The sequence below is a fragment of the Myotis nattereri genome, assembly GCF_964212035.1.
Source record: "Myotis nattereri genome assembly, chromosome: 14".
Classification (NCBI taxonomy): domain Eukaryota; kingdom Metazoa; phylum Chordata; class Mammalia; order Chiroptera; family Vespertilionidae; genus Myotis; species Myotis nattereri.
The window spans coordinates 33,349,796-33,364,134 of NC_138089.1; the positions used below are offsets into that span (position 1 = coordinate 33,349,796).

Sequence of the window (14,339 nt, forward strand, 5' to 3'; positions counted from 1 at the left end):
AGCATATTGGTTCGGGCCGATTTCTGGGCTCTCTATTCTATTCCATTGATCTATATGCCTATTCTTGTGCCAGTACCAGGCAGTTTTGAGAACAGTGGCTTTGTAATACATCTTGATATCTGGTATTGAGATCCCACCTACTTTGTTCTTTTTCAGGATTGCTGCAGCTATTCGGGGTCTTTTTTTATTCCAGATGAATTTTTGGAGAGTTCGTTCTAGATCTATGAAGTATGCCGTTGGTATTTTAATGGGAAGTGCGTTGAATTTATAGATTGCTTTGGGTAGTATGGACATTTTAATGATGTTGATTCTACCAATCCATGAACACGGTATGTTCTTCCATCTGTTTATGTCTTCCTCTATATCTTTTTTCAACGTCCTGTAGTTTTCTGAGTAGAGGTCTTTTACCTCTTTAGTTAAGTTTATTCCTAGGTAACTTAATTTTTTTGGTGCGATGGTAAACGGGATTGTTTTTATAATCTCTCTTTCTGAAAGTTCACTATTGGTGTATAGAAATGCCTCAGATTTCTTGGGGTTAATTTTGTATCCTGCTACATTGCCAAATTCATGTATTAAGTCTAGTAGCTTTTTGATGGAGTCTCTAAGGTTTTGTATGTATAATATCATGTCATCTGCAAATAAGGACAGTTTTACTTCCTCTTTTCCAATTTGGATGCCTTTTATTTCTTCTTCTTGCCGAATTGCAATGGCTAACACTTCCAGTACTATATTGAACAGGAGTGGTGAGAGGGTGCATCCCTGTCTTGTTCCTGTTCTTAGGGGAAATGGTGTTAGTTTTTGTCCATTGAGTATGATGTTGGCTGTGGGCCTGTCATATATGGCTTTTATTATGTTGAGGTATGATCCTTCTACTCCCTCCTTACTGAGAGTTTTTATCAAAAATGGGTGTTGAATTTTGTCAAATGCTTTTTCTGCATCAATTGATATGACCATGTGGTTTTTTTCTTTCAATTTGTTTATGTGATGTATCACGTTTATTGATTTGCGGATATTGTACCATCCTTGCATCCCTGGGATAAATCCTACTTGGTCATGGTGTATGATCTTCTTGATGTACTGCTGGATCCGATTTGCTAAGATTTTGTTGAGTATTTTGGCATCTATGTTCCTGAGGGATACTGGCCTGTAATTCTCTTTCATTGTGTTGTCTTTACCTGGTTTTGGTATTAGGGTGATTCTGGCTTCATAGAATGAGCTTGGAAGTGTTCCTTCCTCTTGAATTTTTTGTAGTAGTCTGAGGAGGGTAGGTTTTAGTTCTTCCTTGAATGTTTGGTAAAGCTCTCCTGTGAAGCCGTCTGGTCCTGGGCTTTTGTTTGCTGGAAGCTTTTTGATGACTGCTTCAATTTCTTCCATAGTTATTGGCCTGTTGAGATTTTTAGATTCTTCCTGATTGAGTTTTGGAATGTTGTATTTTTCTAGGAATTTGTCCATTTCCTCCAGGTTGTCTAGTTTGCTGGAGTAGAGCTGTCCATAGTATTTTTTAACAATCATTTGTATTTCTGTGGGGTCTGTTGTTATTTCGCCTCTTTCATTTCTGATTTTGTTTATTTGGGTCCTCTCTCTTTGCTTCTTGGTGAGTCTGGCTAGAGGTTTGTCAATCTTGTTTATCCTTTCGAAGAACCAGCTCTTGGTTTCATTGATTTTCTGTATTATTTTTTTGGTCTCTATGTTATTTATTTCTGCTCTAATCTTTATTATCTCCTTCCTTCTGCTCACTCGGGGGTTTTCTTGTTGCTCTCTTTCTAATTCTTTGAGTTGTAGAGTTAGCTGATTTACTACCATTTTTTCTTGTTTTTTGAGATAGGCCTGTAGAGCTATAAACTTCCCTCTCAGGACTGCTTTCATTGTGTCCCATAGGTTTTGGATTGTTGTGTTTTCATTGTCATTAGTTTCCAGGATGTTTTTAATTTCTTCTTTGATCTCATTGGTAACCCAATCAATATTTAATAGCATGCTATTCAGCTTCCAGGTGTTTGAGTATTTTGGGTTGTTTTTATTGTAGTTTATTTCTAATATTATACCATCGTGTTCTGCGAAGATGCTTTTTATGATTTCAATCTTCTTGAATTTGGGGATACTTTGCTTGTGACCCAACATATGGTCTGTTTTTGAATATGTCTTATGTGCACTTGAGTAGAATGTATATTCCCCGGCTTTGGGGTGAAGTGTTCTGAAGATGTCTATTAAGTCCATCTGATCTAGTGAGTCATTTAGGATTGCTATATCTTTGCTGATTGTTTGTCTAGAGGACTTATCCAGTGCTGTCAGTGGTGTATTAAAGTCCCCTACTATGATTGTATTGTTGTCGATCTCTCCTTTGATATCTTCCAGGAGTTTTTTTATGAATTTGGGTGCTCCTGCATTGGGTGCATATATGTTTACCAGGCTTATATCTTCTTGTTGTATTGATCCCTTTAGTATTATGAAGTGGCCTTCCTTATCTCTTGTTATGGCCTTCACTTTGAGGTCTATTTTGTCCGATATAAGTATTGCTACCCCAGCTTTTTTTTCCTTTCCATTTGCCTGAAAGATATTTTTCCATCCTTTCACTTTCAGTCTGTGTGAGTCCCTTCTAATGAGGTGGGTATCTGGTAGACAGCAGGTGTATGGGTCATGTTTTTTTATCCATTAAGCCACTCGATGTCTTTTGGTTGGAGCATTTAGTCCGTTTACGTTTAAAGTTATTATTGAAAGGTACTTGTTTGTAGCCATTTCTTTTTTTGTGTGGCTGTTTTCTTTCTGAGCTTTTTATTTCTTCTTTTTATACCAGTCCCTTTAGCATTCCTTGCATTGCTGGCTTGGTGGTGATAAACTCCCTTAGCCTTTTTTTGTCTGTGATGCTTCTTATTTCCCCTTCAAGTTTGAATGATAGCCTTGCTGTATAGAGTATTCTTGGATTCAGTCCTTTGCTTTGCATCACTTTGTAAATTTCCGTCCATTCTTTTCTGGCCTGAAGTGTTTCTGTTGAGAAATCATTTGATAATCTAATGGGAGATCCCTTGTATGTAACTTTCCATCTCTCTCTTGCAGCCTGTAAGATTCTCTCTTTGTCCTGAACATTTGCCATGGTAATTATGATGTGTGTTGGTGTGGGTCTTTTCGGGTTCACCTTGTTTGGGACTCTCTGGGCTTGTGTGACTTTTTTCTCCCCCACCTCAGGGAAGTTTTCTGATATTATTTCTTCGAATAGGTTTTCTAATCTTTGTTCATCTTTCTGTGTTTCTGGCACCCCTATTATTCGTATATTGTTTTGTTTCATGTTGTCCCAAAGCTCCCTTAGGCTCTCCGCCTGTCTTTTAATTTTTTTCTCCAATTGCAGTACATTGTGGGTGTGTTTTGCTTCCTTTTCTTCTAATTCACTAATTCGGTCCTCCGCTTCTCCTAATCTACTGTTGATACTTTCAATGGTGTTTTTTATTGCAGCTATATCACTCTTCATTTCTTTTTGGGTCTTACTTAAATTGTTGATTTTTTCATCTGATTCTTCTAGCTTCTTCCATAATTTATTGATTTTTTCATCTGTTTCTTCTTGCTTCTTGCATAGGTAGTTGACTTTTTCATCTGTTTCTTCTTGCTTCTTGTAGAAGTTGTTGATTTTTTCCTCCATCCGGTTTATGCACTCTAGGACCCTTATTCTGAATTCTTTTCCTGTCATGTTGCATGCCTCTGTATTACTTAGCTGCTTTTCTGGAGAGTCCTCCTTTTCTTTCCTTTGGGGGTTTCTTTGTCTACCCATGTTTGATCTCACTGACATATCTAGATGTTGAGTCGTTCAGTGGCTGCTCCCTGGGTGGCAGTGACTCCTTGGTCTGTGGTTGCTCTTCGGGCGGTTGCGGTAGCAGCTGCTCTAAAGTTGGCAGCAGCTCCTCTGGTGGGTGCTGTTCACAGCTGTCGTTGCTCTTCTGGCTGGTGGGGGGAGTTTTCACGTACAGCTGCTGTTCCTCAGCAGAGGGTGTGGTGCTCAGGAGGCTGCTGTATCTTGGATCTGCTGCGTTGATTTAAAGGCACAAAATACAACACAACAAGGCACCACGTACCAGGCACTAAACCCAAATATATTCATGATATTAATAACCCCAAATAAAGGTGACCACCCGCATTAAGAGAATTAGGGGATAAGGAAGAAGGAAGAGAAAAAGATAAAAGAGAAAAAGGGAAAGAAAAGTAGGGACCAAAAAATGGAGTGCAAAAATGAAATTGGGAAAAAGGAGGGGGGAATATAAAAGCGAGAAAAGAAAAGAAAAAAAAAGAGTGAAAAGAGAGAATGAAGTGGAAGAGGGGAAGAGACTTTTTATATGAGGAGAATACTCCTATAGAACCGCCACTAATCCCAACAAATTCCAGCAACAGCTCCCTGGAGATGAATGCAAACTAGAAACAACCAATAATATAACGATGAAAATAGAATGGAGAACACTAATCCCAAAATAAAATAAAGAGAAAATAAAATGGCACTTTAAAAATGGTAAAATGGTAGCAGTAATAATACTGGTTAAAAATAAGAAGGTAGTAATTAAAAGGGTAAAATCAGGTGATGGAAAAAGAAGAAAAAAAAGGAGAGAAAAAAATTGGTTTCTTAGTTAAAAGGTGAAAAAAGAAAAAAAAATTTGCAGTAGTGAAGGTCCTTCGGTTCTTCTATTCTTCAGTCTGGCTCGCCTTAGTCCCGCCAGGTATTCAGGAGAGTGTTGAGTTTCCCTGCGATACACTGTTCCTCTGTGTTGTAAACCACAGTCCTTATTTTAAAGCAGGCCGTATTTGTTTCCCAGACTGCCTTATTTTGTGTTTAGCAAAGAGTCAGTTTGTGGCTCAGCCTTTGGGTGGTAGTGTTCTGGGGTTGGCCTCTGAGGCTATACGGCTTCTCGCACTTAAAACTGATTTGGGGAGGTCCTTTTTTTTTTTTAATCACCCCATGCTTTATAAGGTTATTTCCAAGGAGAAAGAAGGCAGGGGATATAAATTAAGGGAAGAGCCAAGGAGGTATGCTTTGGTATTGTTAACTTTTTACTCTCATTTAAATAAGATGTGTAAGTCAGTAAATAGTAATTACTAAGTCTGTCAATTATCAGGGTGTTCTAGATGGATTTAACCTCATTAAAATAACTGTACTATCAGTTGTTTTGCTGTGTTTCAAATTTAGTTGGCATTAGATTTAATTTTCAGTCAAGAAAATTAAATATAAGTTGGCTTGGGTTTGTTGGTTTGATTTTAGCTAGAAAAATGAGTTATAAAACGGGGGGGTTAAGTAAATCATAGTTTTAGGGTATGACTGAATCTGGGAAGGCAAGGCTGGGGAAATTATGTATAACAAGTGCAGGGCCGTATTTATGTCAGAACACAACTTTTTTCAAGTGTTTGTCCAAATGTGTGCTGTGTCACATACAAGTTCTGGCATGGAATGGCATCCAAATCAATTTTCTGTGCCAGTATTTTGCTATATTTTAGGATAAAAAATTTTATTAGTAACTTGTTGGGTTTTTTTTTAAGATTAATAAGAAATTATTATATTTTAGGTAGGTAGAGTGTGATAGGTGTGCCAGTGGGTGAAAGTTGAGTTAACAGTTGGAGATAGAGGAGTATGATTTGGGAAAACAGACACATTATCAAAGACTACCATTTAAATCACAGTAGCTTTAAGACTACTTACTTGCAATGTCTTCATAGGACAGGGAGTTTTTGTTGAGCATGTGTATGTATTCTCCAGCAAAGTCAAATTGCTGAATAAATTTTTAGTATAATGTGAGTGTCTGGGTAACAGGTAATCGCAAAACCATAACTAACTAATTTAACTTCTCTGTGCTTCAACTTTTTCATCTATTTAAGCCCTAGTTGGTTTGGCTCAGTGGATAGAGTGCTGTCTTGCTGACTGAAGGGGCCCAAGTTCGATTGTGGTCAAGGGCACATGCCCGGGGTTGTGGGCTCGATCCCCAGTAGGGGGCATGCAAGGGGCAGCCAATTAATGATTCCTCTCTCATCATTGATGTTTCTATCTCTCTCTCTCCCTCTCCCTTACTCTTTGAAATCAATAAAAATATATTTTAAAAGCAAACAAAAAAACCTTTGATTAGCATTCAAAAAATTATGTGATCCAGTTGATGGGTGAAGTAAATGTGGGTAAATGGAATTCTTCAAAGCAGGCAATCATTAACTCATTTATAATTTTAAAATATTTTATTAGTCGTCTTCTATGTACTAACTAGTATACTGAGCACTGAAATCAGTTCACTGTCCATATGGAGCTTACATTCTAGTGGAGAATGCAGACCAAAACCAAGTAAACAGAGTAATTTCAGGAGTTTATAAGTGAGGTAAATAATAGTAATAATGAGTGGTCCATCTTTAGATTGAATTCTGAAAGAAAGATCTCTCTGAGGAGGCTACCTGTGAGCCAGGTATCTCAGGGATGAGGGGGCTTGCCATGGAAAGTGCCAAAAAAGCATCGTCTAAATAGAGGAAATAGCAATTGCAGAGTATCTGAAGCCTGGTGATATTTACATTCCAGGAGCTGGTGTGGTAAAGCATAGTGAGCCAGTGGCACAAAATAAGAAAGAGGCAGAGGCCAAATGATGTAAAATCTTTTAGTTCATGAGTGGACTTAATTCATTCTGAGTGTAATCGGAAGCCACTGAAGGATTTTAAACAGGAGAGTGATGTGGTCCAATTTGTATTTTAAGAAAAATGCTTTATGTAAACATGATTTGAAGTAGGCAGAAGACCAGTTAGGTATCTTTTGCATTGGTTTCTATGGGAAATGAGAACAAAAATATAAAAGAAGATGAATTATAAAGAAGGGAAGAGCCCTAGCTGGTTTGGCTCAGTGGATAGAACATCGGCCTACAGACTGAAGGGTCCCGGGTTTGATTCCGAACAAGGGCACATGCCCAGGTTGCAGACTTGATCCCCAGTGGGGGGCGTGCAGAAGGCAGCCAATCAATAATTCTCTCTCATCATTGATGTTTCTATCTCTCTCTCCCTTCACCCTTCCTCTCTGAAATCAATAAAGATATTTTAAAAAAAAAAAAAGAAGAAGAAGAAGAAGAGCCTGTGGCTGAGTTTTAAAGATTGTGGATGGGGAACAGAAACAGGAAGAAACAAGAGCAGTAAGAGCCCTAGCAAGCTTTAAAAAGGATAACAGATAATTGTACTCTATAGAAACCTAGTTAAGAGAGGATTCAAGAGAGCTGTGCTTAATAACGTCACATATTGCAGAGGAGAAAAAGGACTAGATGATTTAGGTCACTGGTGACTTTTAAGCACTTCTTTTCAGTAGTAGTAAGAAATTCATGGTGATAATAATGGGCAAATGGAGATGATATACAAAGAGGTTTCCATAGATTTCAAAGTTGTATAATTATCTGATGATTTCTAATCTAAACAGCTGCCTATTTATTCCAGGTATTGTATTTGGTTCTTCTCTGTGGCTTAATACTTGCTTTGCTTTTTTTTTTTTTTTTTTTATTGTTGACACTGTTACAGGTGCTGTCCTCATCCCCCCTTTGTCCACCTCCTCCCAGCCCTCGCCACCCTTCCCTCACTTCACCACTCTGTTGTCTGTCCATATGTTCTTTGGCTACTCTCTTCATCTTCTTTTACCCATCCCCCACCCCCCACCCCGGCTTTGCTTTTGCTTTTATTATTTGGTTTTGCTGTCATAATCCCAAAAGGGATTTCAATTAAATTTCAACCACCCTTGCCTAAGTGGATGGTTTCAAATTACAAAGTAAATAACAAAATTGTTGTTAATGGGCACTGGGTACAATTGGGTTATTTTTCAACACCAATATGGAGTTCAGTATATAGTAGAGGAATGTTTCCATACTTGAGATAACTTGTTCTCTCCTTGCTTTCCATAGAACTAGATTTTTCCCTTAAATAAAAGTAAATGCATTTAGTTCATAGACAATCTTGCCGTGCCTTTATCCCTAGCCAAATGTGGAAAATTATGAAATTCTAGACTCATAAAAATAGAAACTTAGTTGTTTTATTGGATGGAAAGCTTTTTTATATTATTAGGCATTGGATCAGGGAGTATAAATGGAAAAGCTGAAGCTATTTCATGTGATTTTCCTAAAACAAACTAAAGTTCATGTATTTTTCCTAAAGCTATAGAATCTTTAAAAAAAAAAAAAATGATCAAATAAGGCCCTGGCTGGGTAGCTCAGTTGGTTGGAGTATCAGGCTATACACCAATAAGTTGAGGGTTCAATTCCTGGTCGGGGCGCATACAAGAGGCAACTGATTGATGTTTCTCTCTCTCCCTCCCTCTCTCTCTCTCTAAAAATCAATGGAAACATCCTCACGTTAGGATTTTTAAAAAATGATTGAATTAGGATGTGCATACATATTCTTATATAGGATGATTTTGGTAAATAGTAAAGGAAAAGATGTTATGTCTTTGCCTTTTCATTGTTCTTGCCCAAGTTTATTTTAAAGTAATTAGTGTAAACTTCTAAATTTATAAGTCTTAATTTCTTTTCATTCAATTTATACCTGCTCTCTCTGTAATCTCCACATCTATTGGTCTTTAACACAGTTAAGTACACAGAGGAAAGGAGACAGAGTGAAAAAGGAAGACAGAAAGATAGAATTAAACTATTCAAATTAGTCTCAATATCTATCTTTAAAAATACATAGGATTGAATGCAACAAGGAAAGTACAGAATCAATGAAGAAAATGATAATGTTTTGTTAAATGACCTAAAATAAGACCTCAAAAATGAAGAGGGCTATACTATATTTCCGGCTGGAAAGATTATATAAATGTCAGTTATTCTCAATATAATGCATAATTTTCTTAAAATACCACTCTGAATTCTACTATGAGTTCTGTGAGGTAAAAAGGAACTGAGTAAAATGATTTTAAAGTTTATAGAATTTTAAGCTTTTGTAAAAAAAAAAAAAAAAAAAAAGGCAGTGTGGCATAGTGCTTAGGAGCACAGATTCTGGAGTCAGACTACATGAGTTCATAAATGGCTTTACTACTCAGGGAGTGCTTTGAAAAGTTATTTAACTTTTCTGTGTGGCTCATTTTCCCCATGTGTGGAGTGTGAGGATGTTAGTTTCTATCTCTTGGAATTGGTTTGAGGATATAAAAGGTTAATGCATATAAATCACTTATAACAGTGTCTTCTTATGCATAGAAAATGCTTAATCATTTGCCATTAGCATTAGAAAATTTTTAGAAAAAGAACTAGGTAAGGGAATCTTGTTCTACTAAATATTCAAATTAGGTGAATTGAGTTACATATTAAAGTATATTATAATATACTAGAGGCCCAGTGCACAAAATTCGTGCACAGGCAGGGCCCCTAGCCTGGCCAGCAATCGGGGCCGATCTGTGGGGCGACCGGGGGGCCCCCCGCTGGCACCCGCTTTGGCTGATCTGGCGCTGCCCGCTCGCCGGCCCCACCCCCCGCTGCTGCAGCTGGTCGACTCCGTCTACAGGGCAACGAGCAGGATGATCGGGAGGCCCCGCTGGCACATGCCTTGGCCAGTCTGGTGCTGTCCACTTGCTGACCCCAAGCCCCGCCACCACTGTTCACCTCCCACTGTGGGGCAACCGGCGGGGTGATCAGGGGGCCCCCACTGGCACCTGCCTTGGCTGGTCTGGGGCCTGTGGGCTGGGGGCAGCTCCTGCATTGAGCGTCTGTCGCCTGGTTGTCAGTGCGCTTATAGTGACCGGTTGTTCCGCCAAAAACCCTAATATGCAAATAGACCGAACAACCGATTGCTATGATGTGCACTGACCATCAGGGGGTGCGTGCAGAACATGGTGGGCGCCGGCAGTAGGCAGCAGAGTGTGGAACATGGTGGGAATTGGCCGTGGCGGGATGGTGGAGCAGGTGAGCGGGGGCGCTAGACCAATGTGGGGCACCAGTCGCTGTCACTGGGGCGAGTCTCTGGTGGTTACTGAAAATTCTTTGCTCCCACACTCCACATCCCACTAGATGCTCGCACCTGCTGCTGGTGCCGGCCACAATCGCTCCGCACCATCAGCGAGTGCAAGGGGGGCCTGCGCCATCAGCGCATGGGAGCAGCGACGACAGGAGTGGGGCTGCAGCGGGAGGGGCCGGTTGGGGGTGCGGAGGATGGGCCAAGACCCGCACCCTGTGCCCACCACAGCCTTGCAGCCCACAGTTCCATTCAAGGTGCATGAATTCGTGAACTGGGCCCCTAGTAGGATTATAAAGCTGCTATAATCAAAACAGTATGGTATTGTAATAGAAATAGATACATTAATGAAACTAAAAGAATCCAGAAGTAGATCTAAGTATATATAAGAATCTAAAATATGTCAAAAAGTGACATTTAAATTCAGCAAGGAAAGCTTGTTTATTTAATGATGTTGGAGTCATAATTGGCTCTTCATCTGGTGGGAATAAACAGGCCCACACTTTATACCAGCCGTGGGCAAACTACAGCCCGCGGGCCGAATCTGGCCTGTTTGGCTGTTCTATCCGGCCCGCGGAGCCGAAAGAGCGGAGGGTTCTCTTGCTCTCCCCTCCGCTCCTTCACCAGCAGCAGTGTTAACATGGCAACGTCGGGAAACACGGCCGCAGCTCCTTCTTCTGAGTCCAGTTTAAGAACCCATTGTGGCCCTCGAGTCAAAAAGTTTGCCCACCCTGCTTTATACTATCAGCAGAAATAAATTCCAGACAGATTAAAAGTTTACAAGCAAGTAAGGACAGACGGGGAGGAGGAAAGAGGGAAGGCAATGAAAAAGAAAATGTATTTCTGTTATCTCTAGAACGATGAGACCTTTGAAAACAGTACAAGAAACCCAGAAACTTTTTTTTTATGTGTATGAGATGATGGATATTAACTAAACTTACTGTAATCATTTCACAGTCAAATTATCATACTGTACAACTTAAACTTATACAGTGCCATATGTCAGTTATATCTCAATTACTGGAAAGGATGAAAAGAAACCCAGAAGCTATTAAACAAATTGGTACACATATAAGTTTGTAAAAGTTAACTCTCTTTCTCATAAAACTACTATACCCTGACAACAAAAGGACAAACTGTGAGAAAAAATTTGTATTGTTTAAAAAACAAAGTTACTATTTCTAATATACAGGAGTTTATAAAGAACTAAGGTGACTAACAGTAGAAGATGAGCAAAGAATAAACAAAAATCTCAGATAAAAACTCAAAATCAATAATCCACTAATTAGTAGATAAGAAGGAGCAAAATAACAATGAAATAATCATTTTTCATCATTGGATTGGCAAGAATTAAAAGGCTTTATAACGTTCAATGCTGGCAGGGATCTGAGAAGCCAAACATTTTCATGATTGCAATTGGAAGAGTAAACTGCAATAAAGAAACTTTGTCAGTATCAAGATTTTAACCTTTGACCCAGTACTCCTCTTGGGAATTTATTCTGCAGAAATTAGTTACAGAAATATTTCTATATTGATGATATTTATTGCTGCATTGTTTATAATGACAAAAATTTGTAAACAATTTGAGAAGGTTGACTAAATTGTAAAGCAAATTATGTAATAATTATAGATTTATAGAAGATAATTATTCATATAATTTTGCAGTGACAAGGAAGATATTCAAAATCTACTGTTAATGGAGCCCAACCAGTGTGTCTCAATGGTTGAGCATCAACCCATGAACCAGAGGGCATGGTTCGATTCTCAGTTGGGGCACATGCCCACGTTTTGGGCTTGATACCCAGTAGGGAGTGTGCAGGAGGTAGCCGATCTGTGATTCTCACTCATCGATGTTTCTGTCTCTCCATCTCTCTGAAATCTATAAAAACATGTTTTTTTAAATTGTATTGTTAATATAAAATGTATATATAATATAGCATGATCTTTTTTTATTATTATTATTGACTTCAGAGAGGAAGGGAGAGGGAGAGAGATAGAAACCTCAATGATGAGAGAGAATTATTGATCAGCTGCCTCCTGCATGCCCCTACTAGTGATCAAGCTCGCAATCCAGGTATGTGCCCTTGACCAGAATCAAACCATGACCCTTCAGTCCACAAACTGAAGCTCTGTCCACTGAGCAAAACTGGCTAGGGCAGCATGATCTCTTTTATTTAAAAAAAAAAAAAGACAGCTTGCCTTAACTGGGTGATTCAGTTGATTGGAGCATCAACCCATACACCGAAAGATTTCAGGTTCAATTCCCTGTCAGGGATATACCTAGGTTGTGGGTTTGATCCTCAGCCAGGGTGCTCATATGGGGGTCAACCAATCAATGTAACTCTCTTTTTTCTTCTCTAAAAATCAATAAAAACATCCTCAGGTGAGGATTAAAAAAAAAATTTTTAAAGGTACCTTGTTATCTGAGCTTTCAAATGATATATCAGGAAATATAGTAAAATTCTGCCTAACTCAGGAGCCTGGTAATAGAAGAGACCAGGTATTAGAAGAGATCAGAGTTTACCCTCTTTTTCTTTATATACAGTATCCCCCAAAAATGTATATACACTTTAACTGCCAGTAACTCAATTTTGAAAATGAAATGTATTTTAATAAACATTGACTTTATAATTATACAAAGTGTGTGTATACATTTTTGGGGGACACCCTGTATTTCTTGCTTGACTTCTTCAAAAAAGAACAAGGTACAGAACTTCAGTGTTTAAAATAATAGAATATATTCACAGTTTTTTATAATTGATTTTATATGCATTTTTATTATAAATCTCATGCTAATGTGTTTTGTTTCACCTTAGCAATGTCTGACCGTCAAGAGAGTGCTCTAATAGAGCTAATGGTTTGTACAATTCGTCAAGCTGCTGAGGCACATCCTCCTGTGGGAAGGGGTACTGGCAAGAGAGTAAGTTATACTAGTAATAAATCTACAAAAAGGGTTTTAATGTAATTAACTGTCTTAAGTATTTGAAAATGTCATTGGTATATGTATCCCTAAAAACATGATATTTTTGTAAATGATTCATGCTGTGGTATTTCATCTTCGTATTGTCTGCTACATTCAGGTTCCAAAAATAGATTCTTTCCTTCTATGCTTTTTTAGCACCTATACCTGCTGCTTCTAGTCTAGTACTTTTAAGAAATTTTGTATCTATATCTGTTAAAAGTGCAAGGCAAACTGTCTGGTTTGTATGCTCTTCCATTTAGCAACTCATCTTCAGATGGTTATTTTCTTTGTGCCTTTATTTCCTCAGCTGTAATATGGGGGTTAATAATACGGGTTTTATTGGTATTAAAGATGAGTTGAGATAATCACAGATGGGAAGATTCTTTCTGGTGATATGAAGAGGTAGGCAATTCTTCTGTGCAAAAAACCACAAAAGTATAAAACTGGAAAAATTGTTTTTAAAAAAAAATCAAGCGTCTGGGACTTCACCAAAGTTTAAACACACACACATAACAACAACAATTTGAGAAGCATTTTTCTTGAAAAGCTGCTAAAGCTTCTGTAAAAGCAGAGCCTTCTTGCCTGGGGTTACATACAGTACACACACACCCCTTAAGTTTGATTGATGAGATCTGTAGTTTTACCAGAGTGATACTGTATACAAAAACCAACAGCTGTTAAGGGACTAGTGGGAAAAGTCGCTTTTTCAGCTAGAAATGGCAACTTGGTAGAAACAAGTAAGGAATACCCACATCTTTGATATTCAGAGGTGTACCCAGTTGATAACAATGGACAAGCTAAGAATCTAACTAAAAAAATCCTGGAAATGAGAAATCCCTAAGAGGATTAGATAAGCTCTCCACACCTCCTTGGATGACTGGGAAATCTGAGAGACCCTGACCTAAAATAAAAGTCAAACCAAACCGAACTTTGACTATGCTCTTAAACCCACAAACAGATCAAGTCTCATAAGGGAGAAGCCTTATAGATTTGAGGTATTTGAGTATAACATTTGCCCAAATCATTGACCAGTAATCTGTTGAAAAACAGAGGGGACTCCTAGCAAGACAGGCTAAAAAAAACAGGTAAGAATAAAAATTTCACCTGTCAGAATGGCTATCATCAACAAATGACACGTGCTGGCGAGGATGTGGAGAAAAAGGAACCCTCGTGCACTGCTGGTGGGAATGCAGACTGGTGTAGCCACTGTGGAGAACAGTATGGAGTTTCCTCAAAAAACTAAAAATGGAACTCTCATTGATCCCACTTATAGGAATATATCCCAAGAAACGAGAAACACCAATCAGAAAGGATATATGCACCCCTATGTTCATAGCAGCACAATTTACAATAGCTAAGATTTGGAAACAGCACTCAGGCTGCAGATGAGTGGATTAAAAAGCTGTGGTACAGAGCAGAAATAAATGACGTAGAGACCAAAAAAAAACAATACACAAGATTAATGAAA

The 14,339-nt window shown here is 38.5% G+C and overlaps 1 protein-coding gene across 1 annotated transcript in view; it reads left to right on the top strand.

Annotated features, from left to right (window-relative positions):
* The window catches only part of STAG1 (STAG1 cohesin complex component), a 345,726-nt gene that overhangs the window by 268,027 nt on the left and 63,360 nt on the right, over window positions 1-14,339 (top strand). Inside the window, exon 16 of the mRNA XM_081106167.1 lies at window positions 12,726-12,829. Coding sequence (XP_080962293.1) covers window positions 12,726-12,829 — 104 coding nt within the window. The remainder of the gene's footprint in view (window positions 1-12,725; window positions 12,830-14,339) is intronic.